The sequence below is a fragment of the Notolepis coatsorum genome (assembly GCF_963971535.1).
Source record: "Notolepis coatsorum genome assembly, chromosome: 6".
Lineage (NCBI taxonomy): Eukaryota > Metazoa > Chordata > Actinopteri > Aulopiformes > Paralepididae > Notolepis > Notolepis coatsorum.
The window spans coordinates 76775079-76800057 of NC_140170.1; the positions used below are offsets into that span (position 1 = coordinate 76775079).

Consider the following 24979-nt stretch of genomic DNA (forward strand, 5'->3'; position numbering starts at 1 on the left):
ACGTCAGGACCAATAAAATGACACAACGCAGAGGAATTGGATGGAGAGCCAAAACAGATGAAGACGTGATACTGGCCAGTTTGATCAGGATCTTACACTACCCTTACTAGTACGACCAGCAATATGCAATATATACAGAATGGAATGTTGAGTGTATATACAGTGTGTGTGTGTGTGTTGTAGTGTGATAGATGAGCAGTGTTTTATGTACAATCAACGTGTGCCATTTATGTGCAGATATGATGAGCAGGCAGCCTGCTTTTGAGTGTACTGTAACTGTTCAAAACGTCACTACCCTTACTGTGTGTGAAGATTCCTTTTTGAATGTTGAAAATAATGTACTTCAATTGTCTACACCTACATTGAGGTAGCGGACGAAGAGGCAGAGGCTGCTCCTCTTCCTCTCATGCCGGCTCCGGCTGCAGTAAGACGTCGCAGGCGTGGTGCTGCTGCTCCTCTTCCTGCTCCTCTTCCTCTCATGCCGGCTCCGGCTGCAGTAAGACGTCGCAGGCGTGGTGCTGCTGCTCCTCTTCCTGCTCCTCTTCCTCTCATGCCGGCTCCGGCTGCAGTAAGACGTCGCAGGCGTGGTGCTGCTGAGCTGCCTTCGACCAGTGCCGAGGGGGCAGGGCGTGCCAAGGCCCGCTCCCGATCGCCAATTGACCCAGACAGGTGAGATTATTATGTTTTTTGCGTTTTTATTATTACGCAGACTTTGTATGTAGTGTGATAGATGTGCAGTGTTTTATATGTACAATCAACTGTTCAAAACGTTACTACCCTTACTGTGTGTGAAGATTCCTTTTTGAATGTTGAAAATAATGTACTTCAATTGTCTACACCTACAGTGAGGTAGCGGATGAAGAGGCAGAGGCTGCTCCTCTTCCTCCCATGCCCGTGCCGGCTGCAGTGAGACACAGGCGTGCTGCTCCTCTTGCTTCTATTCTAGTAAGACGCAGGCGGGCGGCTGCTTCAGCTTCTCTTCTGGTACGACACAGGCGGGCTGCTCTAGTCCAGACTGACCTCCAGCCCTGGAAGACCGACATGGATGCTGATCCAGCCCCTCAGCCCCTCCGGTTCATGCCGTGCAGACCCCCAGGACCCCAGCTAGATTCTCACGCTAGGTACACACCGAAGGACCTGTTCATGCTCTATTTCACCATGGATGCTGTGAAGACCCTGTGTATCAACACGAACAAGAACGCGGCAAGGAGACAGGCAAGTTTCAAGTTTCTTTATTAGTTGTCATACAAAAATACACAATACTTTTATATGAAATGCTTTTTCCTCTAAAAAATTACTAACTGAGTTACAATACAATATACAGGCACTGGGGCAGAAGACCAAGTGGGTGGATATTCGCCCTGAGGAGATGTACAAGTTCATCGGCGTGCTTCTGTACACCTCCCTCGTCGAACTGGCATCTCTCCAGGACTACTGGAGACGGACACACTCTTGTTCTGTGCCGTTGCCTGCGATGGTAATGGTCCGGGACAGATTCAGGTATAATATATAGTCCTGTACATCGTGTCCCATATGTTATTTATGTTTATAGTGTCCCATGTTACTTTGTGTTTAGATTAGATTAGATCTTTTTTTATATGATTTATATGACTTTGCCTTTTGACTTTGATTTCAGGTCCATCTTGTGGAATCTCCACTTGAGTGACCCGGAGGAGGATGCCAGGAACGACGCCAGGAGGGGAACAAAACAGCATGACAAGCTGACCCGTATCAAGCCTCTCATGCATACCATCCTCGAGTCCTGCAAGGTTCACTACCACCCTAGAAAGAACCTGGCAGTCGACGAAAGGATGGTGGCCACGAAGGCGAAAACGGGCATGACCCAATACATGAAAGACAAGCCGACCAAAAGGGGGATCAAGCTATTTGTCCTGGCCGACTCCACAAACGGCTACACCATAAGCTTTACCGTGTACATTGGGAAGGCACACGTGCGAACCAGCGCACACAGGATCGCTTATGATGCCGTCATGGACCTCATGGAGCCAGCATGGCTTGGGACTGGGTACCACATCTACGTAGATAATTTCTATACCAGTCCCAAGCTGTTTCTGGACTTGCTGGCCATGAAGCTGGGAGCCTGTGGCACCTACAGGGAGACCAGGATAGGGTGTCCCCAGCACAGAGCGAATTACCTGCCAATCAAGGCTGTGAGAGGCACGATTCGTTGGCTCAGAGAAGACGCCCTGGTCTTCATAAAGTGGATGGACAAAAAGGAGGTATGTACTCGTATATTTGTATCAATTTGTTTTATTATTCTTATTCGTGACTCTGTTCTGTCTAAATGTCTACTGTGAGCTGTCAAATTTCCCTCGGGATGATTCATTTATATTCTATTCTATCTAGGTGCGCGTGTGCTCCACCATCCACCCAGCGATCACACCTCCTGGTCAGAAGGTCAGGAGGAGGGTCAAGGCGGCCAATGGGACCTGGTCGTTTGTCTGGGTTTCGGCCCCCACCCCTGTCATAGAGTACAATCGGCACATGGGCGGAGTCGACTTATCCGATCAGCTGCTGCAATACTACACCGTCCACCGGAGAACTGCCCGGTGGTATCGCACAATGTTCCAGCATTTCATTGACATGGCGACCACCAACTCCTACATCCTCCACTGCGACTTGTGTAGGGCGAAGCAGGAAAAGCCTCTCGCACACAAGGCGTTCCTGGAGGTGTTGATGGAGGAGCTGTGTGGAGTGGACAGCACAGGAGTTCCTGTGGACAGGAAGGCAGACCACATCCCTGTTCCCATCGCCCCTCCCGCAGCGGACGCGGACAAGAGCCAGAAAGCCACCGCTGGCCGTAAGACCTGTGTGCAGTGCACCAAGGCGGGAAAGAGGAGCATCACAGCATGGAAATGCAAGTGCTGTGATGTCGCCCTCTGTCTCATTATAGACAGAAACTGTTTTGAAGATTGGCACAGTTGAGCACACACACACACACACACACACACACACACACACACACACACACACACACACACACACACACACACACACACACACACACACACACACACACACACACACAGGTCTGCCTGACTCCACCCCTGGGTCTGCCTGACTCCACCCCTGGGTCTGCCTGACTACACCCCTGGGTCTGCCTGACTACACCCCTGGGTCTGCCTGACTCCACCCCTGGGTCTGCCTGACTACACCCCTGGGTCTGCCTGACTACACCCCTGGGTCTGCCTGACTACACCCCTGGGTCTGCCTGACTACACCCCTGGGTCTGCCTGACTACACCCCTGGGTCTGCCTGACTACACCCCTGGGTCTGCCTGACTCCACCCCTGGGTCTGCCTGACTCCACCCCTGGGTCTGCCTGACTACACCCCTGGGTCTGCCTGACTACACCCCTGGGTCTGCCTGACTCCACCCCTGGGTCTGCCTGACTACACCCCTGGGTCTGCCTGACTCCACCCCTGGGTCTGCCTGACTCCACCCCTGGGTCTGCCTGACTACACCCCTGGGTCTGCCTGACTACACCCCTGGGTCTGCCTGACTACACCCCTGGGTCTGCCTGACTCCACCCCTGGGTCTGCCTGACTACACCCCCCCTGGGTCTGCCTGCCCAGGTATGACTGCACTCTAGAACATTTGTGATGTCACAGTATGATGTCATAATAGACCATTCTAGAACATTTGTGATGTCACAGTATGATGTCATAATAGCACATTCTAGAACATTTGTATATATGTATATTGAATATCCCACTTTACTTATTTTTTACTTTTTTACCGTAAAACTTTTTTTTTTTAACTTTTTTTTTGTAAAAAACTTACTTTTACTGACTTTTTGTAAATGGTGATTTCCAGTTGAGAATCAAAATTTCGTCTGTGTTTATTACCTGTGTATGGAGAAAATAATGCTTTGTAAATTGAATTCTGTTCTGTTCTCTTTTGTTTATGTAAATATACTACCTGAGGGTGCATTTCCACTGTTTTATATGCTTGATTAGATATGTTTGCATTGGTTCATACTAAAAAGAACACATTTTCTCAATCCGATTTTGTGTTTTGTGTTGTACATTATGCAGTATACAGTATATACAGTAGTATACAGTATGAAAACTAACTTGTCAGTCATATAGGTGAGACTGTGCTGAAAAAATAGATACCAGACATATCATGGTAAAACATTTTAAAATGGGAATTATACAATTTAAATTGCCAAAACATTGAAAATATCCTGGACCTTAACTAAGAGGGCATTGATTAAATAATTCCACTAATTTAGCAGTCATACAAAGTTGCATCATATCATCTTTAAGTGAAAGTATAAAAGTATTTGATACATTTGGTGCTGATAAATGTAGTGGAATAAAAAGTAGAGTCAAGTTCCCATTACCCTAGTCCGAGTCCGAGTCCAAGTCATCAAGGTTGAATCACCTCCACTCTGGCATTCAAAGAGCTGAAATACAAATTAAAAAAGGTCTACATTAAATATAAATGACACAGTGGTCACCATTTCGGTGACTGGCACGGTGGTGTAGTGGTTAACACTGTCGCCTCACAGCAAGAAGGTCCAGGGTTCGATTCCCGCTTGGGGACCAGGTTTCCGCGATGCCAGGTACCCAGGTGGGGTATCTCCCAGGCCTTTCTGTGTGGAGTTTGCATGTTCTCCCCGTGCTCGCAAGGGTTCCCCCCCCCGATAAGAGAAACCCAATGGAAAAACATGCAAAACAACAAATCGCTAACGCTGTCGCGTCCGTGACAAAGACGTGCAGGAGCACTTGGATGGTCCCCGGGCGTGGCTCACGCCACAGCCCTTGTCTGCTCCCGGCTGCCCTTGGGGGGAAGGACGACGGGATGGGTTAAGCGCAGAGGAGTATCGCATCGGCGATCCTACAAAAACAATGCATGCGTGTGTGTTCCGGTGTGTGTGTGTGCTAACCGTGTGCTAACCGCTAACATTGAGTGTTGTTGCATGCCCATTAAAATACCTCTGCGACAGGTCCTGCATTATTATTATTAAATATATTATTATATTATATTCAAAGGGAGTTTATTTACTTTGTGACACAATAGCCAAACAAATGGACTAGCCATCAATATCTTATGCCAAATGATTAGGGCCTATTCCAATTTCTCTTTTAAAATAAATAACTGTATTTATCAATTAACAAGTCAGAGTCCTCGTCTGCACCTTCCGAGTCCGAATGCAGTCAATGCTCGAGTCCAAGTCCAAGTCCGAGTCATCAGTGCTCAAGTCCAAGTCGAGTCACGAGTCCTGAAAATCAGTCCAGGACTCTGACTCAAGTACAAGATTGTACAAGATTCACTGCGTCAGCGTGACGTCGTCTGTCCTACGTTAAACTTTACATGTTTTAAACCTGAAAATAGTAAGCAGAGAGGCTTGAATGCCATCCTCATCCATGTAGTGCAGTTTTGCTGTTTCCAATCCATAGTACTGACACATATCATGTGTGCCTAAGGCCATACTAAATGAAATGTATGTTGTTCTGTGGTGTTACCTTCTCCCTTTATCTTCATGAGTTAGTGTGTTTTCATCGCTGGCATGTCCAAAGGGCATTTGGACCACTTGAGCCTGGTTGAGTCACATCTGCCTTCATAGTCTAGAATCTACCAATGTAAAAAGTTGTAAGTTTTAAGTATTTAAGGTCAGCTGGGTGGCACAGCGGACATTGCACTCGTCACCAACGCAAGAGACACCGGGTTAAAATCCGGTTGTCGGCGTTGCCTCTGGCTTGGGCCGGCCGTCATACTGGCTCAATTGGCAGAGTCAGCGGGTGGAAGTCGATGGGTGGTAATCTGGACGTTGTGGACAGCGACTCCTACAGGTCGGTTGGGGGACGCCTGCACAGCAGAGACAGGAAATAGCGGGGGTAGTGTGAGCCTACCACACGTTACACCTTGCCAATGAGAGTCCGCGCTGGCAGGTGAAAAGATGTGACAGGCTGCCTCCTCGTGTACCGGAGGGGACACGTGATGCAAGGCTTCTATCCTCCCTACGACCGACCTGTGGGGGGCATATGCGAGCAACGTTCAAGACAGGGGAGGGGATCATTGGAAAACAGCGAAATTGGGATGGGAGAAAAAATAGAAAATAAGGAGAAAAAAGTGGATAAAAAAAGTATTTAAGTATATTTTCTAAAAGTATACATAGTATACTTTTTATTATATTCATAAAGTATAATAAAGTTGTGCTCAATTGAAACCACTTAAGTTGTACTTAGTGTGTTACAAGTTGTACTTCAGATGCTACTACTACTACAGCTACTAGGAAGATGTTGACATCAATATATAATTGTAAATTCAATGTCCATACCTCGGCAGAATTACTGTAGAAACATGTTGAGATCGAAAGAGACTGAAAGACAATTTCCGCGACCGTCACAAGTCCATCAATATCCTTTGTTTTCTATTGATATTGTGTGTCCGTCCTACTGAAGGCATATGGCGCAAAGTAAGCCTTTCCAAACAAAACTTGCTTTTCAACAAATATAACGTCACGTTCACCATTCTCAGCCTCTCCTCTCTCGTCAAAACCACTTTATCTTGCTGTGGGGCTACCGGTAAAACAGGAAGTGATGGTGTTCATGTGCCATGTGGTCTTTATGAGAATTAGGTCCAACCAATATGACAATGATATACTTTGTTGAAAATATATCGACTCACACAGACTGACCCTGCTCCACCCTAGGGAGGGAGGAAGCAGGGGCGTATCTAGACCCAGCACTCTACTGGGGCACAGCGGGGCACAGAAGTATATGAATAATTTCTTTGCCGGTTTTGGCCGGTTTTTGGGCGAAAATTGGTGGATTTTGTAAAAAAAAATTTTTACTTTATTTCGGTTCTATATCATACTAGCTTCTCCTCAGCGTCATCTGCACTAACCTCACTTTGTGCATATGCACTGAATAAAAACTCACAATGTACCTTTACATACCAACATTCGTCTGGCCAGACCCCTATCCGCTACCCTCATAAGCAGGTGTGTGGCCCCACACTCGCCTCCTTCTTCACTTTCACCACAAGAAAGTGCCTGTATATCAATCACTTGACAAGGGTATTAAGCTGAAGAAAGTTGAGTTATGTGTTTAAATTTTTTCTTGCTTTTTTCTTTCTCTCATACTTTTTACAAAGAAAAAAGCTAAGTCATAATGTTTACCTCGGAGGGTCGCGCTAGCAACGTTACCCTTCACCAGCAGTTCTTAATTTCCTCCTCTGCCGTACGTCTTGGAGCGGGGTTGATGCCACTGTCGTGGACGGCATCCGTGCCCGGTAGGCGTCCGGTAGGTAGTTTGCCTCTCCAAGGAGCTGGTGCACCAGCGCCGTCTCCTGTGAGATGGCCTGGTTCCTGCTCTGGTTCCTTTGCCGCCGGAGAGTCGTCCGCTGTTGGGCGGCCGGCTCCTCTGGTGGTGGAGGATTTGAGACGCAAACTTTTTGCATCTGCTCGCTCCCGTCGTAAGATGGTGGCTTGTAGACGCGAACGTCCTGGTTTTGGGGAGTTGCTGGAGCCGGATGAGGATGCGTCTGCTTCTCCGTGGCCGATGGAAACTGAGGACTACATGGTAGAGGCAGACGGGTTCTTGTTTGACGCCCCGGTGGAGACATGTCCGCCTCCCGTCCAGGTTACACTGGCGGGGGGTGATAGGTCTCCTTGGGGTCCCTCGTACGCTGATGTTGGGTTAGAACCTCCGACTCAGCGGCGGGATGCCCTGCTATCAGCCACATCGGAATGTGGCTCTGCAACCAGTAGTCTGCCGCATGTGAGGGATGCAAGCTCGGTGGGGGAAAGTATGCAGGGGGAACTGCATGCTTTGTTCCCCGAGCTCATGGTGGCGGCGGCAGTCGCAAACGGCGTGCCGCTGCCGTAGCCACTGCCTGTTCCTGTCCCTGATGATCTCATAGGTTATCTATGGCAACGTCGTCCTGTGAGAGAGACGGGCGTTGTCTGCCCATTTTTCCCCTCGATGGAGGCCTACGTCCGTCAGGGACAGGTGGTCTCCCACATCACGGGCCTCACCCCCGCCTACTTGCGAGTCACGAGGGTGGTGGGTTTGGTAGAAGGTATGAAGGAGGGGTGCCTCGGCTTGATAGGCCGATGGCAGCTCTCCTTTGTCCTGAGGTGGTGTGGGAGCCGTTACGGAAGCCGCTTCCCCACGGGAAATTGGCGAGGCGGTTGGCTTACTGGAGTGACCAGTCATTCATCTCCGCGACTCAATCTCTGGCTGCCACGTCTAACATCGCGCCGCTGGCGAGATTCATGTCCGGGATAATGACGGGCGGTGCGGGCTGACCGAAGTGCAACGTGATCAGCTCGCCCAGGCGGCAGGAGCCATCCTGCATCTGATCCAGCTGCAGGCCGTCGCCGCTGGGAAAGTATGCGCCCTGGCCACTCTAGCCCAGCGCCACCTTTGGCTGGAGCAGGCGCGTGTGCCGGAGAGGAAGAGGACTCCACTTCTGACGGCACCCCTCTCCGATGCTGGGCTCTTCGGGTCGGCGTTGCAGCTGATGACCTCAACCTGCAGGGAAATGCAGGAGGAGCGTTCCGTGCTCCAGCCTCATTTCCCCCCGCCCGATGTCGCCGGTGGAGTCAGACGGAAGGCTCGTCATCGAGGTTCCGCCGCCGAAGCCGCCGCTGCTACCACCGCCACTGCTGGCCCTTCAGCGAAGAAGGCCAGGAGGAGAGAGGGCGCCTCGGCCACTGCAGCCGGCCCATCCACGCTCGGAGGTGACGGTAGGGATCGTCGTGACCAGCCTCCAGTCCTTTACCGTCCCTCCGGGGCTCCCCGGGGTGGCAAGTCCCGAGCGGCTCGTGGCAGGCGTCGCTAGTGACTTTTTCCCTCTGTTGGTCCCCCATGTTCCCTTCCCGGCCCACCATATGATTTTGTTAAATAAAAGGTCCCTCCTGGGCGGAAGCTAGTATGATATAGAACGATAGGTTATGAATATAACCGTAGTTCTATGAATACTAGTGACGCTCAGCGTCTGGACGCCACTGCGGCCTTTGATCTTGCTTTGTGGTGAAAGATTGGGAAGGAGGCGAGTGTGGGGCCACACACCTGCGTATGAGGGTAGCGGATAGGGGTGTGGCCAGACGAATGTTGGTATGTAAAGGTACATTGTGAGTTTTTATTCAGTGCATATGCATATGTCAGTAAATCTGACATTTATATTAAAAAGAGCTAGCCCCCCAAACCCCTAAAATACATAGAAATCTATGCATTTTGGAACAGTTACTATATATATAGTTAAGAAAGCATTTAGTCATACTTAAAGTGCTTTACTTGCATTGAACATTGCATTGAACATTGAACATTGAGGAGACATCATTAGAAAGCACAATGTATGTTTCCATAGTTACGCAGATGACACACAATTGTACATCTCCGCTGAACCAAATGATCACACAGCTATAAACTCCATTTCCGCCTGTCTCTTAGCAATAAACAAATGGATGATGAACAACTTCCTAAAATTAAATGAGGGCAAAACTGAAATCCTACTAGTCGGTCCTATAACAAAAAGAGAAATGTTACAGAGCAATATGGGGCAACTTACTCCTTGGATCAAACCCGAAGTAAGTAACCTACACTGGCTTCCGGTAACATTTAGAATTGATTTCAAGGTCCTCCTCCTTATATACAAAGTATAAACATTGCGATCATCTACTACTGGTCTATTGAAGGTTCCAAGCCACAGTCTAAAGAAAATCGGGGATGCAGCCTTTGCTAACTATGCACCAAAGTTATGGAACACACTACCTATGGACATTAGGGAAGCTATCTCTTAATATTTTCAGAAATAAGCTAAAAACGTACCTCTTCACCATAGCCTTCTAATACACCCCGCTGTTGATTGTACTGTAGCACTATTTTACTCTGGCCATTCTATTGCATAATTTTACTATCTATTCTACAATAATATTATTGCACTGTATTATTGGTGTGCAAACCAGTCAACTTACAAAAAAGAGCCTGTTGGAGGATTTCAACAAGATAAATGCGACAACAGTGCAAAATATTTCACTATAATATTTCAAAGCGAAGTAAAAAATAATATAATAATTATTTGATCATGTTAAATGATCATTTGATCATGTTAAAAAAGGGAAAATAAAAAACATTTGTTAATTTTTTTTTTTTTTTTTTTATCAGTGCCCTACTGATAGTGGTCTAAATACGCCGATGGGAGAAAGAGCTTTGTTCCGTCCGTCTCTGGACGGTTATAATCTCATCACCCTGTTGGCTCTGTCATGGACAAACTCCATTTGAGAGAGAGAGAGAGAGAGAGAGAGAGAGAGAGAGAGAGAGAGAGAGAGAGAGAGAGAGAGAGAGAGAGAGAGAGAGAGAGAGAGAGAGAGAGAGAGAGAGAGAGAGAGAGAGAGAGACAGACAAAGCTAATTTAGGCTTGAGGGCTGGAGGTGGTGTGTGTGTGTGTGTGTGTGTGTGTGTGTGTGTGTGTGTGTGTGTGTGTGTGTGTGTGTGTGTGTGTGTGTGTGTGTGTGTGTGTGTGTGTGTGTGTGTGTGTGTGTGTGTAGTTGTATTACTATTACATTACTATACTTGTGAGGATCAGTTTGAGTTCTAAACAAAAGATGTGAGGACTATGGGGAAGTGAGGAAATTCTTTTGACCAATCTTTTTAGAGTTCAAGTTTCAAGTTTCAAGTTTCTTTAATAGTTGTCATACAGAAGCACAGAATACTTTTATACAAAATGCTTCTTTCTGTTACGCTCCAGAGACTGTGCTAGACAAAAGATAAGTATAAAATAAAATAAAATAGTATAGCATGTAAAAATAGAAGTAAAAATAGAAGTCACGTACGTAGACACAGTGTTCAGTATATACATATGTACAATGTTCGATGCAGAATAGAGTAACTGAGTTACCGTACAATATACAATATACTATGCAATATACTAATATACAATACTATATAGTGCAAAGCAGAAATGGGATGAGGTACAATTTACAGTAAGGTGTACTGAGGTATGGGTTGTAGTGCAAATCCTTTACCAATACATATAAAGTGTGTCTAGGTGTTCTAAAGTGTGGAGAGTGGGTGCTGCAGTGTGTTGTTTGTTTAAAGTGAGTGTGTGCGTATGGATGTGTGTGTTGTGTGTGTTGTGTTGTGAGTGCATTTGATGGTTGTTGCATAGTGTTATTGTTCGTTGAGCAACCTGATGGCCTGGGGATAGAACCTTCTTCTGAGTCTTTCTGTGCTTGCCATGAGACTCCGGTATCGCTTGCCTGACCGCAGCAGTTCAAAGAGGCAGTTGTTTGGGTGGCTGGAGTCCTTAATAATTCTCTTAGTGTTACAAAGGGTCAGATTAAACCGAATATATATATTTATTACTTGAGATATATTGTATAATATTTGTATATCGTCTGATATCCCTTGTATATTCTTTGTACATATACACGGAATATCCCTTTACCTAGGTACAGGCCAGACCATAATATTCGTTCTCCTATTGGACAGCGACCCCCCTAGGCGCCACGGCCATACCCCCAATGTCTAGTTCAAAGTCACCGCTAAGACATGTCTCAACATGCCCAGGTTTGCGCAGTAATACGAGACAGAAATAAGGTTGGCACTAGATTATTCACCTTACGTATAAATACGGCGCAGGTGGATACAGATGCACTTAGTAACTAAAAGCTGAAGCCTTCACCACGATACAACGTGCTGTGAAGTGGGCCCGTTTTGCCCCTAAATAGAGCCTTGAGACCGCATGCGAATTGATAGCTAAAGTGTCAGAGTTTAACGCTGTATCGTCGAGTTCGACTTATTCTATTATCAACAGTGATGCCGGTAACGCGTTACTAAGTAACGCGTTATTGTAATCTGATTACTTTCCCCCGAAAATAGTAATCTAACGCGTTAATCTTTAAAAGCCAGTAATCTGATTGCAGTTACTTGTCCAAGTGGCTGTGCATTACTATTTCGTTACTATCTCATCATAAATTCATAATGCAGGCGGAATGCAGTATTTTATTTCGTTTTCGACAGTCAAAAATACATTTTGAGCTGTTTTTCTTATTATTATTATGGAGTGACGTGGTGTGGCAGTGAAAGGGTTACACAAGAATGTGTCCCCGCGGCGTGACTGGACTCTCTGTCTGTGAGTGACTCTGCTTTGGCCCAATCACATTCCCCATCCACAGTCTGCGAATCAGAGGCAGAGTAGGGCGGGTCTTCACAGCACGTCATGTGACATATGCGCCAATCGTGTGACAGCAGGGCTCCGTTGTTATGTTCGTCTGATAATTCATTTACAAAACGCTTGTCTAAACGAAGTGAAACCGCAAGAAGACTTTTGCGGTTTCTGTTCAGACTTCCACCCCAAAACGTTCGTTTAAACGTAGCCTCAGTCAAAATACTGTCTACCGCTAAAAACAGCACATCCAATTGCATTGAAAGCATCTGGAATCACAACACTAGCCGACTCTTCGACTATGAATTGAAAATGGGGGACCCTGATGTAAACAAGACAAACGTCTTTCTCTGGTCTGCATCCCCTTAACAATTGTGTGTATTGAGCCGTACTGTATATTGTACCCATTCTGCAATCTGTTAAATAAAGTTTTCATTCATTCATTCATTCAGGTACAGGAGGACTTTCCCTATTGATGAATGAATGAATGAATGAAAACTTTATTTAACAGATTGCAGAATGGGTACAATACAGTACGGCTCAATACATACAATTGTTAAGGGGATGCAGACCTGAGAAAGACGTTTGTCTTGTTTCCATCAGGGTCCCCCATTTTCAATTCATATAGACATTTATGACATACACAACATACATGACATTTATGGCATAGGGACATATAGGTATTTAGTACTGATACATTTGTGACATAGGCGGTATTCAAATATACAGTACTGTTACCCCTAGATCCTGACAGAGTATATACATATGATGGGGAGGGGACTGTACATTAGGAGGGGGTGGGTGGGTGGGAGGGAAATATACATACGGCGGGGAGGGAATATATACATGCGGTGGGGAGGAGACTGTCTATTAGGAGGTGGTGGGGGTTTTGGGCATTTATGGTGGCCAGTTTCGAATTGCAGCCTCCCGTAGGTGCTCTTTAAGGGCGGTTTTGAATGTGGGCAGGGATTCACATTCCTTTACAGCTTTGGGTAGGGCGTTCCACATTGTTGTGGCATAATTGCGAAACGTGTTTAGTCCCTTAATGTATATTTGATGGTGGCAGAGCAAAAGCTCTTATTTGCCAGATTTACAGTTAATTTACATGTTAAAGAGAGACTGATTGTATGTTTATAGAGAGACATTTATAAAAACAATTTAATAGTTACAGTTGATATAATTGAATAGTTCAGCCTGCATTTGTTAGATGTGAATAGATACACTGGTTTTGTACAACCACTGGCTGGCTGCTCTAATGCTGTGAGCATCATAGACTGTTGCTTTACCATACTTGATGGTACAGAAGCTGAAGCACTAGTTTAACAATTTACGTTATGTGCAGAGAAACAAGTTAAAAACAATTTATGCACTTTCAATAAAGCGTTTAAAAAAAACTGTTGGGGGAACGACGACGACTTCGTAACCTAGTTACTTTCAAAGTAACTAAGTTACTCTGATAATCAAGTAATCAGTAAAGTAACTTGGATTACTTTTTAAAGGAGTAATCAGTAATCAGTAATCGGATTACTTTTACAAGTAATCTGTGGCATCACTGATTATCAAGTAATAGTCTATTATGTATAGTGTATCGTGCGGCCAGGGCCGCCTGGGAGAAATGCGAGGCCCTGTGCGAGATTTAACGCGAGCCCCCCCCCCCCCCCCCCCCAAAGGTAAAAAAAAAAAAAGAAAAAAAATTATATATATATATATATATATATATATATATATATATTTTTTTTTTTTTTTTTTATACAGTCAACATATTCTTAAATAATAGCGCTGCCCGAGGCGGGGCATGATACAGTCAACATATAGCAAAAGAGAGAGCGAGAGAGAGCTCCCGTTCTACAGTCAATATACAGTGTACAGAGAGAGAGAGAGAGAGAGACACATTGGAAAGAAATTGAAATGCTATTTGGCCCTAAACAGAGAGTACACAGTGGCAGAATACCTGAGCACTGTGACTGAAGATCCTTGAGCACAGCCTAGCCATCGAGAAAGGCCGCCATAGGCAGACTGTGTGTGTTAGAAAGAGAGAGAGAGAGAGAGAGAACATGTGTGTTTGTCATGTGTGTGTGTGTTAGAGAGAGACTAGAGCATGTATGACAGATTCAAAAGGACAAAGATCAACACTTAAATCCAAGAGAGAGAGAGAGAGAGAGAGAGAGAGAGAGAGAGACACATTGGAAAGAAATTTAAATGCTATTTGGCCCTAAACAGAGAGTACACAGTGGCAGAATACCTGAGCACTGTGACTGAAGATCCTTGAGCACAGCCTAGCCATCGAGAAAGGCCGCCATAGGCAGACTGTGTGTGTTAGAAAGAGAGAGAGAGAGAGAGAGAACATGTGTGTTTGTCATGTGTGTGTGTGTTAGAGAGAGACTAGAGCATGTATGACAGATTCAAAAGGACAAAGATCAACACTTAAATCCAACAAGAAGAGGGTCTATACCAGAGAAACCAAAGCAGCAAGGAGCCAATGGCCGACATCAGCTAAATAGGCTAGCCAGGTACTGTGACACCAGGCCACACACAGCTTTGGCCAATGGCCCAACGCTACCCAAGCTACACAAACGACCATTCACACACAGCACATGTCGTATCTCCAAATGTTGTGAAGTAGCATATGTTTTGCCTGGAAAAAAACATCGTTATTAACAAAACATTCGGGAGGGGAAGGAAGGAAGAGTGGGGTAATGTCATGACATTTTCATTAATCTTACCTGCACGAGGAACGCAGGGCGAAAGGCCGCAACACAGGTCTCCACGTTGACGAAAGGCCTCTCGCTGGCGGGACAAAAAGAAGCTATGGCCAGAGCCTTGTCATGGTGCAGGCCCGACTACATCTTCTGTCAAAGGGCCTGCTATTCTCAAGGCTAACTGATAGCATCAAACGAACGTTCCCAGCTGACGCTAAACAGCTAACTGGCTAACAGTTAGCTCAATCAGGCACACACCGTTAGCTACTAGTAGTATTAGCTAGTCGACCAGTTTGGCTCCAGAGAGAGAGAAAGAGAGATAGGTCAGGTCCACGGCGGGTATATAATCATAGGTTGACTCACCATAACGCCAATGGTAAAGTTAGAAGGAGACTTTCTTGGCCCCACGGTGTAATTTCTTCTTCTTCTTCTTCGAGTACTTTCCGGCAGACTGGACACCTTTCGGCGTATTGCTGCCTAACAGATTTATCTGCTCACAAGTTCTCTTCTCCTTCTTTTGAAAAGACATCCACTCGCCTCGCCTCGCTCCTCTGAATAGGTTAGCTAACGCTAGTTAGCCTTTAGCTAAGCTAGCTACTAGCCGACATCATCATGGCTATACCATGACAAGGCTCCGGCCATTTGTCCCGCTAGCGAGAGGCCTTTCGTCAACGTTCCTTGGTGACCGACCGACTGATAATGACCAACCTCTTTCTTCGTCTTGGCTGGCATAACTAAGCATAGTCAAAAGCTGCACGCGCGAAATAGTCAAACGCAGCTGACTCACGCCGCCCCGCCGGCGTACTACACTGTCTACACACTCCCTTCGTTGAAACCAATAGTATGTCTGCTGCAGAACCCCAGAGCCCAGAGGCTGAGCTCCAATAGTGAGTATGTCTGCAGGACTGCAGACCCAGGAACAAGTCAGACACATTCTACAAACGTGTCTAATGTGAAATATATAAGCATATAAGCAAAACTAGATTTTAGGTCTGTGATGAAAAAGGGCCTCGCGGGAAGGGGGGCCTCGCAAAAAAAATAAATAAAAATAAAAAAAAATAATAAAAAAAATTAATAATTTTTTATTTTTTATTTTTTTGCGAGGCCCCCCTTCCCGCGAGGCCCTGTGCGACCGCACTGCTCGCACACCCCCTGAGGCGGCCCTGCGTGCGGCTACCGTTCTACAGTGACCAGCATTACCACCGTTTCATCGTACCGAGCTAGTGCGCTTATCCAGGCTGGGCGGCCTAACCTTGTGCCGCCATCCGAGGAGCCCTAGACGAGAACCGTGTGGATATGTACACTGGATAACCTACACCGACGAATGCAGAGCCCTTTTCGGCTTGATTATATTGCTTTGGTCCTGTGGCTGCTGGAGCAGAGAACCGTCTACCCCCACTACCGTGTGGGATCTACCCTGTGAGGAGCCCTGTCGAGCCCGCCTCTAGGACTCAGAGGCTGGCTAGCTTTCATCCATGCTGCAGTGCATACCGGAGTATAGCTGTTGCTTTGTCTAAGGACCAAGGGATTATTGCACCGTCTCCTGTACCTGGAGTCTCTTTATTCCTCGTTGATCCAGACTTTTGCTCCCGACAATTCCTCTCCCCTGCTGGCTTACAACCGGAGGGAACCCCCCTAGTATCTCCAGCTGACCTACGAGTGTACCTTATATAATTCTTATGCTACAGGTGGTATTAATTATCCCCATCGTAATATGCTCATGGACTTACGCTCTTGACCTATTCATGCACATTCTTCGCCATACAAGCGCGACTCTAATTCTCAATACTGTAATATAATATTGCTGCTCTTCTAATAAATATTCCAAACAGGACTTTCTTTGTTAAGCCGTGTTATTGTGTGGGTGTTCATCACATATACCCGTGTACTGTATGGCCAGTAATTAAAGTACATAACTCAGTAGTGGTTTAATGATACCATACTTTCAATACAGTCAGGGAATTGTACCCCTCAGTTACACTTAGCCTTACCCCTGCACCGCTTGTTGTAAATGTCTTGGAGAGTGGGAAGCCCCCCTCCAATTGTGCGTTCGGCTGAACGTGCCACTCTCTGTAGTCTGCTTCGGTCTTGTGCTGTGCTATTCCCAAACCAGGAGGTGATATTGCCAGTCAGGATGCTCTCTATTGTACATGAGTAGAAGTTCTTAAGGATCTTCTGACTGACTTGGAACTTCCTTAGGTGCCTGAGGAAGTAGAGGCGTTGTCGTGTCTTCTTCACAACACTGTCAATGTGTGTGGTCCATGTCAAGTCCTCGGATATGTGGGCTCCAAGGTACTTAAAACTGTTCACTCTCTCAACCGGTGCACCGTCGATGCTGAGGGGGCTGTAGTCCCTGACCCCCGACCTCCTGAAGTCCACAATCATCTCTTTTGTTTTGCTGACGTTCAGGGAGAGGCAGTTCTCCTGACACCACTGTGACAGACTCTCTACCTCTTCCAGGTAGGCCCTCTCGTCGTTGGCAGAGATCAGGCCCACCACTACTGTGTCATCAGCAAATTTGATGATTGTGTTGTTGTTCCGCTGTGCCACACAGTCATGTGTGTACAGGGAGTAGAAGAGGGGGCTCAGAACACAGCCCTGGGGGGGCCCTATGTTGAGCGTGATGGATGAGGAGGTGCAGTTGCCTGCTCTTACCACCTGGGGTCTGCCCGTCAGGAAGTCCAAGACCCACTGGCAGAGGTCATAGTTCAAGCCCAGGTCCCTGAGCTTGGCTATGAGTTTTGAGGGGACTATGGTATTGAATGCTGAGCTGTAGTCGATGAACAGCATTCTCACATAGTTCCCCTGCCTCTTGTCCAGGTGTGATGCTGCTGTGTGCAGCACATGGGCTATGGCGTCCTCCGTGGACCTGTTAGGGCGGTATGCAAATTGCAGGGGGTCCAGGTTGATGGGGAGAGAGGAACAGATGTAGCCCTTCACTAGCTTCTCAAAGCACTTCATGGCTATGGAGGTGAGAGCTACAGGGCGGTAGTCGTTGAGGCAAGCGGGCGTAGATTTTTTGGGTACAGGGATGATGGTGGACTTCTTCAGACAGGTGGGGATGACAGCCTGTTCTAAGGACAGGTTAAAGATGTCAGTGAATACCGGGGGCAGTTGGTCGGCACAGACTTTTAGGACGCGGCCGGGGATGCCATCCGGTCCTGCTTCCTTCCTGATATTCACTTTCTTAAAGGTCCTCCTCATGTTCTGTTATTCTGAACACTGAATCTCCCTCAGCAGACCCCCCCCTCCCCATTGCCGTGGCTTGTAGGCTGGTGTTGTTATTCACAGCCTTAAACCTTGCATAGAAGGTATTGAGATCATTTGCTAAGGAGATGTCACTGTTCAGTTTGAGGGAGGTGCCTTTGTAATCTGTCATCGTTCTGAGGCCCTGCCACATACCTCTAGATTCAGCCTGTTTATCCCTATAACGCCGTTTTGCCTCTATTACTGCTCTCCTGACGTTGTATCTCGCCGTCTTGTGTTCATTCATGTTGCCTGTCACAAGCCCGGTGTTGTAGGCTGAGGTGCGCACTTTCAGAGCCTCACGGACGTATTTATCTACCCAGGGCTTTTGATTTGGGTAGATTCTAATTGTGGTAGAGGGGATTGTTTCTTCTACCAGAGTACAGACAAAGTCAAGCACCGTTTCAGTGTATTCGGTAATATTGGCTGTGTTGTCACGGAATACATTCCAGTCTGTGCATTCCAGCGCAGCCTGAAGCGTCTCCTCTGACGTCACAGTCCAACGCTTAACCTCTCGCGATACTACCGGCGTTCGCTTAAGACTCTGTTTATATTTTGGCAAAAGAAAGATGGCGGCGTGATCGGACTTACCGAATGGACTAAGAGCCTGTGACTTGTACCCATTCTTAAATTGCGAGTATACATGGTCTAATATGTTCTTGCCTCTGGTGGGACAGGTCACATGCTGATAGAAATTCGGCAACACCTTTTTAAGACGCGCGCTGTTGAAATCGCCCAGAACCAAAATGGCAGCGTGAACGTTAGCCACGTTTGTTTACCTCGTCGTGTAGTTTTGAAAGTGCGGCCCCAGTGTTTGCTTGTGGTGGGATTAAGGGTTAAGGGTTAGCATTAGAGTTAGATTAATGTTGGACATACAGTGCAGTCCATTATGTCTGAGTCCAGTGAACAATCTTTGATTGTTTTGGCGCCTTACTCCAGCACATTGGATTTGAAATAGAAAAATTACTATGAGGTTAAAGGTCAGACTCTCAGCTTTCATTTCAAGGTGTTCAGGCGAGCCATATAGGAACTGTAGCCCTTTTTTTTTTTGTATTTTATTTTTTTATTCTTTTTTAAAACAAACATATAAACAAACATGACAACACACGATAAGATATACAAGCATTAATTGTCAGGGCACATCCAATGAGATCACATTTTGGTTAGTTGTTTTATATAAGATATACCCATAATACCTGTTATCTAAAAAAAAAACCTACATACGTATGCTCAGCTCGAAACCCCCCCTCCCGGACCCCACCTTGAGAAGTACCTCCACTATCCCTCGCACCTAACCAGACACTACCATTATAAGCTAGCTTTTATTCTCTCCACCACTTCTAACCACATTGACATTTTGGATTCATTGAGACCCAGAATTCTTGCTGTAGATATTTCATGGTAAATTACATCGAGATATGTAAGAAACCAAACTTTACGGCACATTTTTTCCGGTTGAAACCAGCGTGATGCGATCAGCTTTTTGGCTACTGTGATACCCGATAAAACCAATCTCTTTAGCTGTGGATTCACTGCAAACTCAAAAACATCATTCAACAGCAATACCGAGGGGTGTACAGGTATATTCCAAGATACGAGTTTTGATATTTGTTGGGTCACATCTTTCCAGAATGCCTTAACTGGTGAGCAGTCCCAATACATGTGCATAAATGTCCCTTCGTCCCCATTTGTACATTGGGTGCATTTGGAATCTTGTTTGAGCCCCATTCGGCACAGTCTTATAGGAGTCAAGTATGTCCTGTGAATATAGTTAAGATTGATTTGTTGATGATCCGGGTTCCTTGATGTAAGTCGGACATTTGCCCAGGCTCCTTGCCAATCAAAGTCATTTTCCAGGTCTGGTATATCCCTCCTCCAGACAGAGTCAAGTTGGAGGGTTTCATACGAGGACGTTAGTAATTGATGATAAAATTCTGAAACAAAACCTCTCGATGTCTCTCTTGAGTAGAAGAATTTGTGGTATCTGTGGTGTTCAATTGGTCTGTCTAATGGAACACCGTGAGACTTCAAACATAGCTCTAACTGTTTGTGAAAAAGCCATGTGGACTTGGTGAGATTAAATTTTTTGCGTATTTCTTTATCACTACAAAAACCCTGTTTGTTAAAAATATCCCCTAATGAGTGTATGCCTTGCTTTTCCCATATAGGGAATCTTATAGGTCGTTTTCCAATTAAGAGAGCATTGTTATTGAATAAGGGAGTATGGTTGTGCCATTCTTGTGGGTTAGGATTTTTTTTTTGTGATTCACGCCATATCCGGATCGCATGAGTAATTATGGGGCCAAATTTTCGTTCACAGTGCTTGATTGGTAGTTTAGTGTGTGCTATGTCCTTCAGTCTATGTGGGGCTACTATGTTTTCTTCTATTTTCCTCCAAGATGCTAATGCTTGGGAGTCAAACCATGTTGTCAATGGACTTAATGAGTACGCCTTAAAATATAGGAAAAAATCTGGAAATGCCATGCCACCAACTGTAGCCCTTTTTATACATAATCCCCCCCATTTTAGGGGAGTAATAGTAATTGGATAAATAGATAACAAACTATTTCATTAACATACAGAGAATGGGGAAATGTCCCTTTCTGGAAGGATGAGAGCAGTCAATAGGGAGGTGTAGTGGTTACGTCATCTTCGTTTTTTCCTGTTCCACCCTCTGTTCCCCATTGACCATTTCTAAATCGGCTCGTTTTAGAGAAATAAAGCATTAACGTTTTCATGGTGTACCTTTCTGTGCGTATTCATCCACAATCTATAGCTCAACATGAAAACATTCGCAATTAATCGTAAAGGTAACAAAATAACAACGTTTATGTTTTCGTTCGCTGGGAAACTACACTGCTATTTGGCGCTGCTGACTGATGTCACCACAGCGTAGACACCTGGCTTTAGTCACAGACCTAGGATCAGATTTCCCTTACATTCCATAAGCTTAACAATTCGTACAATGGGAAAATAACTGACCCTGAATCTGTGGCTAGTATCTCTCTGGTGGTCATAACCATTAATCTCTAAAGCCAACCACCATTTTTAAAAGCAACAATCACGTTACCATATTTGTATTTATATTTTAAATCGTATAACGTTATTAAATCACTGTAAATACTAATGTAAATCATTGTTTCGTTGTACATATTGTGTATAGTTTATAACGTTAATATTGTTTTTTACATGATGTTAGTAGCTAGCTAGCTTGCTAGCCAGCATTCCCGAAACTCTAACATGCCCTGATTTAAAATGGGTCTCTCCTCTTTGTATACGTTTGTCCTCACAAACAAAGTATTCTGCCAGGGAACTTATGGACACGACAGTAGTAGTAGTTATAAGGTTTTCGAGCTTGTAAGGTTAACGTTAGTTAGCTATCGTGGTAGCCCCTTTCGTGACTGTGATGCACCGAGTGCATCACAGTCACAAAAGGGACTACTATCGTATCAAAATGCTGTGACGTGTAGCTAGCTAGGTTAATAACTGGCATGATGCATGTGCGCAGTGTTTGCCCCACAGGTCTGAGAAGAGGACCTGCACATTTTACTCGTTCCCGAAACTCCTCTACATGCCTCGATTTAAAATGGTTCATGACAGTAGACATAATGCTACGTAATAGCATTTAGCGGGGTAACGTTAACGTTAGCTAGCTAGCTTGGTACTATGACCCGTGACGGGGATACGGCAACAGCCTAACAGACCAATAGCATAGCGTACTGAACAACAGGCTGCCTAGTGGTTCTTTTTTTACGACAAATTAAAAACCTTATAACTACCTTTGTGTAGCAGGGTGGATTATCCCTGCTTCGTGGGAACTGTGGTGCACGGTCACTAGGTAGCGAGACACAGTAGCACTCTGGCCAGCTGCACCTCCGTCTTTGGGGTCCGGAGCATCAACTGGAGGCTGGCAGTGGGAGTGTATGAGGCCCAGGATTTACAAACCTGGTCCGGTACTCTGGTCTTCCTCCCTCTCTCTTGGGCAGTCAGCAGTACTCCCCAACACACCCTCACCCTCCACAATTGTCTCCTTAGCCCCCCCACACCTAATGACTGGATGGTAAAGAAATAACTTGGTTAACCCCCGCTAGCAGTACCCTCCCTCAGTGACACCAGAAACCTTACAGTGGGAAATGGAAGGTTGAATAGGAAGGGGTTAATAATGGATACAGTATATTACCCGCATCAAAGGGTTAGGGTTAGGGTTAGGCTCAATAAAAGACACACACACAGTGCTCCCGTTCTGGATGAGTGTTATTGTAACGTGGCCTAGTTACAACAATGCTACGTCTGGTGATTATTGCACCATGGGTATCAACACACAATGATTACACTGGCATAAATCAATTATATAATTACACCCAGGCACCAAGTGCTCTCACGGTACCCAGACTAAGTGCTGCCCACGTCTGGGCTGAACACAGTATCTACCTTCTCTAAGGGATTACATATACTGCTCCAGGTCGGTAATATGGGGAAGGAAGGGGGAACATAGGGGAGGAAAATAGAAGGATTCACTGAACGGGAAATATTATGAAACACACACCTTATCACGCTCAAAGAAAAGGAATGAAACAAAAGAGTGAGCCCACAAAATACCAGTAAAGTCCTATCTTAATGCCGGCATATATTGTTCGGGGTACCCCTATGGAATGGTAGTAGCAACGTTACTTTCGCCTGCAGGCTGCACAACACTGTGTATTGTATGAGGAATCGGGAGCATCAATGCTCATTTGTACTCATCCGAAATGGCCGCCTCGCCACTCCACTGTTGTCCGGGAGGCAAGATGGCGTCGAACGCTCTCGGCGAGGATGTTAGCAGGCGGAGCTGGGCAGAGAGGCAGCGCCGGCTGAGAGCGGGTGCTGAGCGATGACGACCCCTGCTGGATGGGAGGAACTCCCGTAAGCCGCAGGCAGCCTGGTGCAGGTCTGAGTGAAGTCCGCCGGAGCAGGCTGAATGCAGGCAGCCGGGTGCAGGTCTGGTCGAAGTCAGCCGGAGCAGAATGGTTGTTGGCCCACGCTCGTTCTGGTGCGCGCACTCTATACCGCACACTGTAACTACTATAACTCGGTGGTTAAAGACTTGGATACTTGGTTAACCGCACGTTACTTATACCGCACACAGTAACTATCATAACCCGATTGCTAGTGCCTGGCTCTGCACTAATTGTTCATATATTATTGCTGGTACTGCTAGGATATCGTGTCCACTAGCCAGTACTTGTTATCACCCGTTGCTATCTCACAGGGCCCTCTGGCATAACGTCAGCAACAGGGCTCTCCAGAGCCCCCGTTAGCTGCGACTACTCATTGTCCATGTTCACTGCCGAAGAGGACGGCTTCCGCTTGCCTCCTCCATATATCACCTCCCAACTCTCTCCGCCACTCTCTGCCTGCTACCGCCCCCTGCTGGTCCCGCCTGCCAGTCACAAGGGGAGACGCATTGTAGAATATGATCCAGTACTGTCATTTATAATCCATATTCCAGTGCTCTTATGAAGGGGACGCTTGTGTCATTGTTCGTGTGAGTATCAATGAAACTAGTTAGAATGTCCTTGTGTACAAAAGGGATATAAAACACCAGTCAGCAGTCCTGAATAATATACAATATTTTTCAGACTGCTACATTTGTTTCAACCAAAAATGCTTAAACAATCATGTTAGTGGTAGAAGGGAACTCATTTTGTGCAAAAATGGAAAGCTTGCCAATGTTCAATGGCAGAATTGTTACAATAGCTGATAATCCATTTTCCCAATGATAAATCCCTATACGGGTGGAACAACCAGTGACGTCAGACTACACCTCCCTATTGCCTCCTTCGTCGGACAGGAGGGGTCGTGGGCCCCCTGGTGGACAGGTGGTGTTAGTGTAAGGGAATGGTAACCTCAAATTTGCTGATGACACAGTAGTGGTGGGCCTGATCTCTGCCAACGACGAGAGGGCCTACCTGGAAGAGGTAGAGAATCTGTCACAGTGGTGTCAGGAGAACTGCCTCTCCCTGAATGTCAGCAAAACAAAAGAGATGATTGTGGACTTCAGGAGGTCGGGGGTCAAGGACTACAGCCCCCTCAGCATCGACGGGGCACCGGTTGAGAGAGTGAACAGTTTCAAGTACCTCGGAGCCCACATATCAGAGGACTTGACATGGATCACACACATTGACAGTGTTGTGAAGAAGGCACGACAACGCCTCTACTTCCTCAGGCGCCTAAGGAAGTTCCAAGTCAGTCAGAAGATCCTTAGGAACTTCTACTCATGTACAATCGAGAGCATCCTGACTGGCAACATCACCTCCTAGTTTGGGAATAGCACTGCACAAGACCGTAGCAGACTACAAAGAGTGACACGTTCAGCCGAAAGCACAATTGGAGGGGGGCTTCCCACCCTCCAGAACATTTACAACAAGCGGTGCAGGGGGAAGGCTAAGAGAATCATCAAGGACTCCAGCCACCCGAACAACTGCCTCTTTGAACTGCTGCGGTCAGGCAAGCGATACCGGAGTCTTAAGGCGAGCACAGAAAGACTCAGAAGAAGCTTCTATCCCCAGGCCATCAGGCTGCTCAACGAACAATAAACACTATGAAACAACCATCAAATGCACACAGCACACACATCCACACGCACACACTCACTTTAAACAAACAACTCACTGCAGCACCCACTTTACACACTTTAGAACACCTAAACACACTTTACACTTTATATTTATTGGTAAAGGATTTGCACTACAACTCGTACACCTTACTGTAAATTGTACCTAAATTGTACCTCATCCCATTTCTGCTCTGCACTATATAGTATTGTATATTAGTACATTGCATAGTATATTGTATATTGTATGTTACTCAGTTACTTTTATTCTGCATCGAACATATGTCTATACTGAA

At 46.1% G+C, this 24979-nt stretch overlaps 1 protein-coding gene across 1 annotated transcript; it reads left to right on the forward strand.

Annotated features, from left to right (window-relative positions):
* Positions 1 to 1077: 1077 nt before the first annotated feature.
* On the forward strand, positions 1078 to 2946 carry LOC311229566 (piggyBac transposable element-derived protein 4-like; the record flags this gene model as incomplete). The annotated part of the gene is made up of 4 exons (XM_084315642.1): positions 1078 to 1215; positions 1325 to 1395; positions 1637 to 2240; positions 2368 to 2946. The coding sequence occupies 4 exons, from the start codon at positions 1078 to 1080 to the stop codon at positions 2944 to 2946; spliced, it is 1392 nt and encodes a 463-aa protein (XP_084171768.1).
* Positions 2947 to 24979: the final 22033 nt, after the last annotated feature.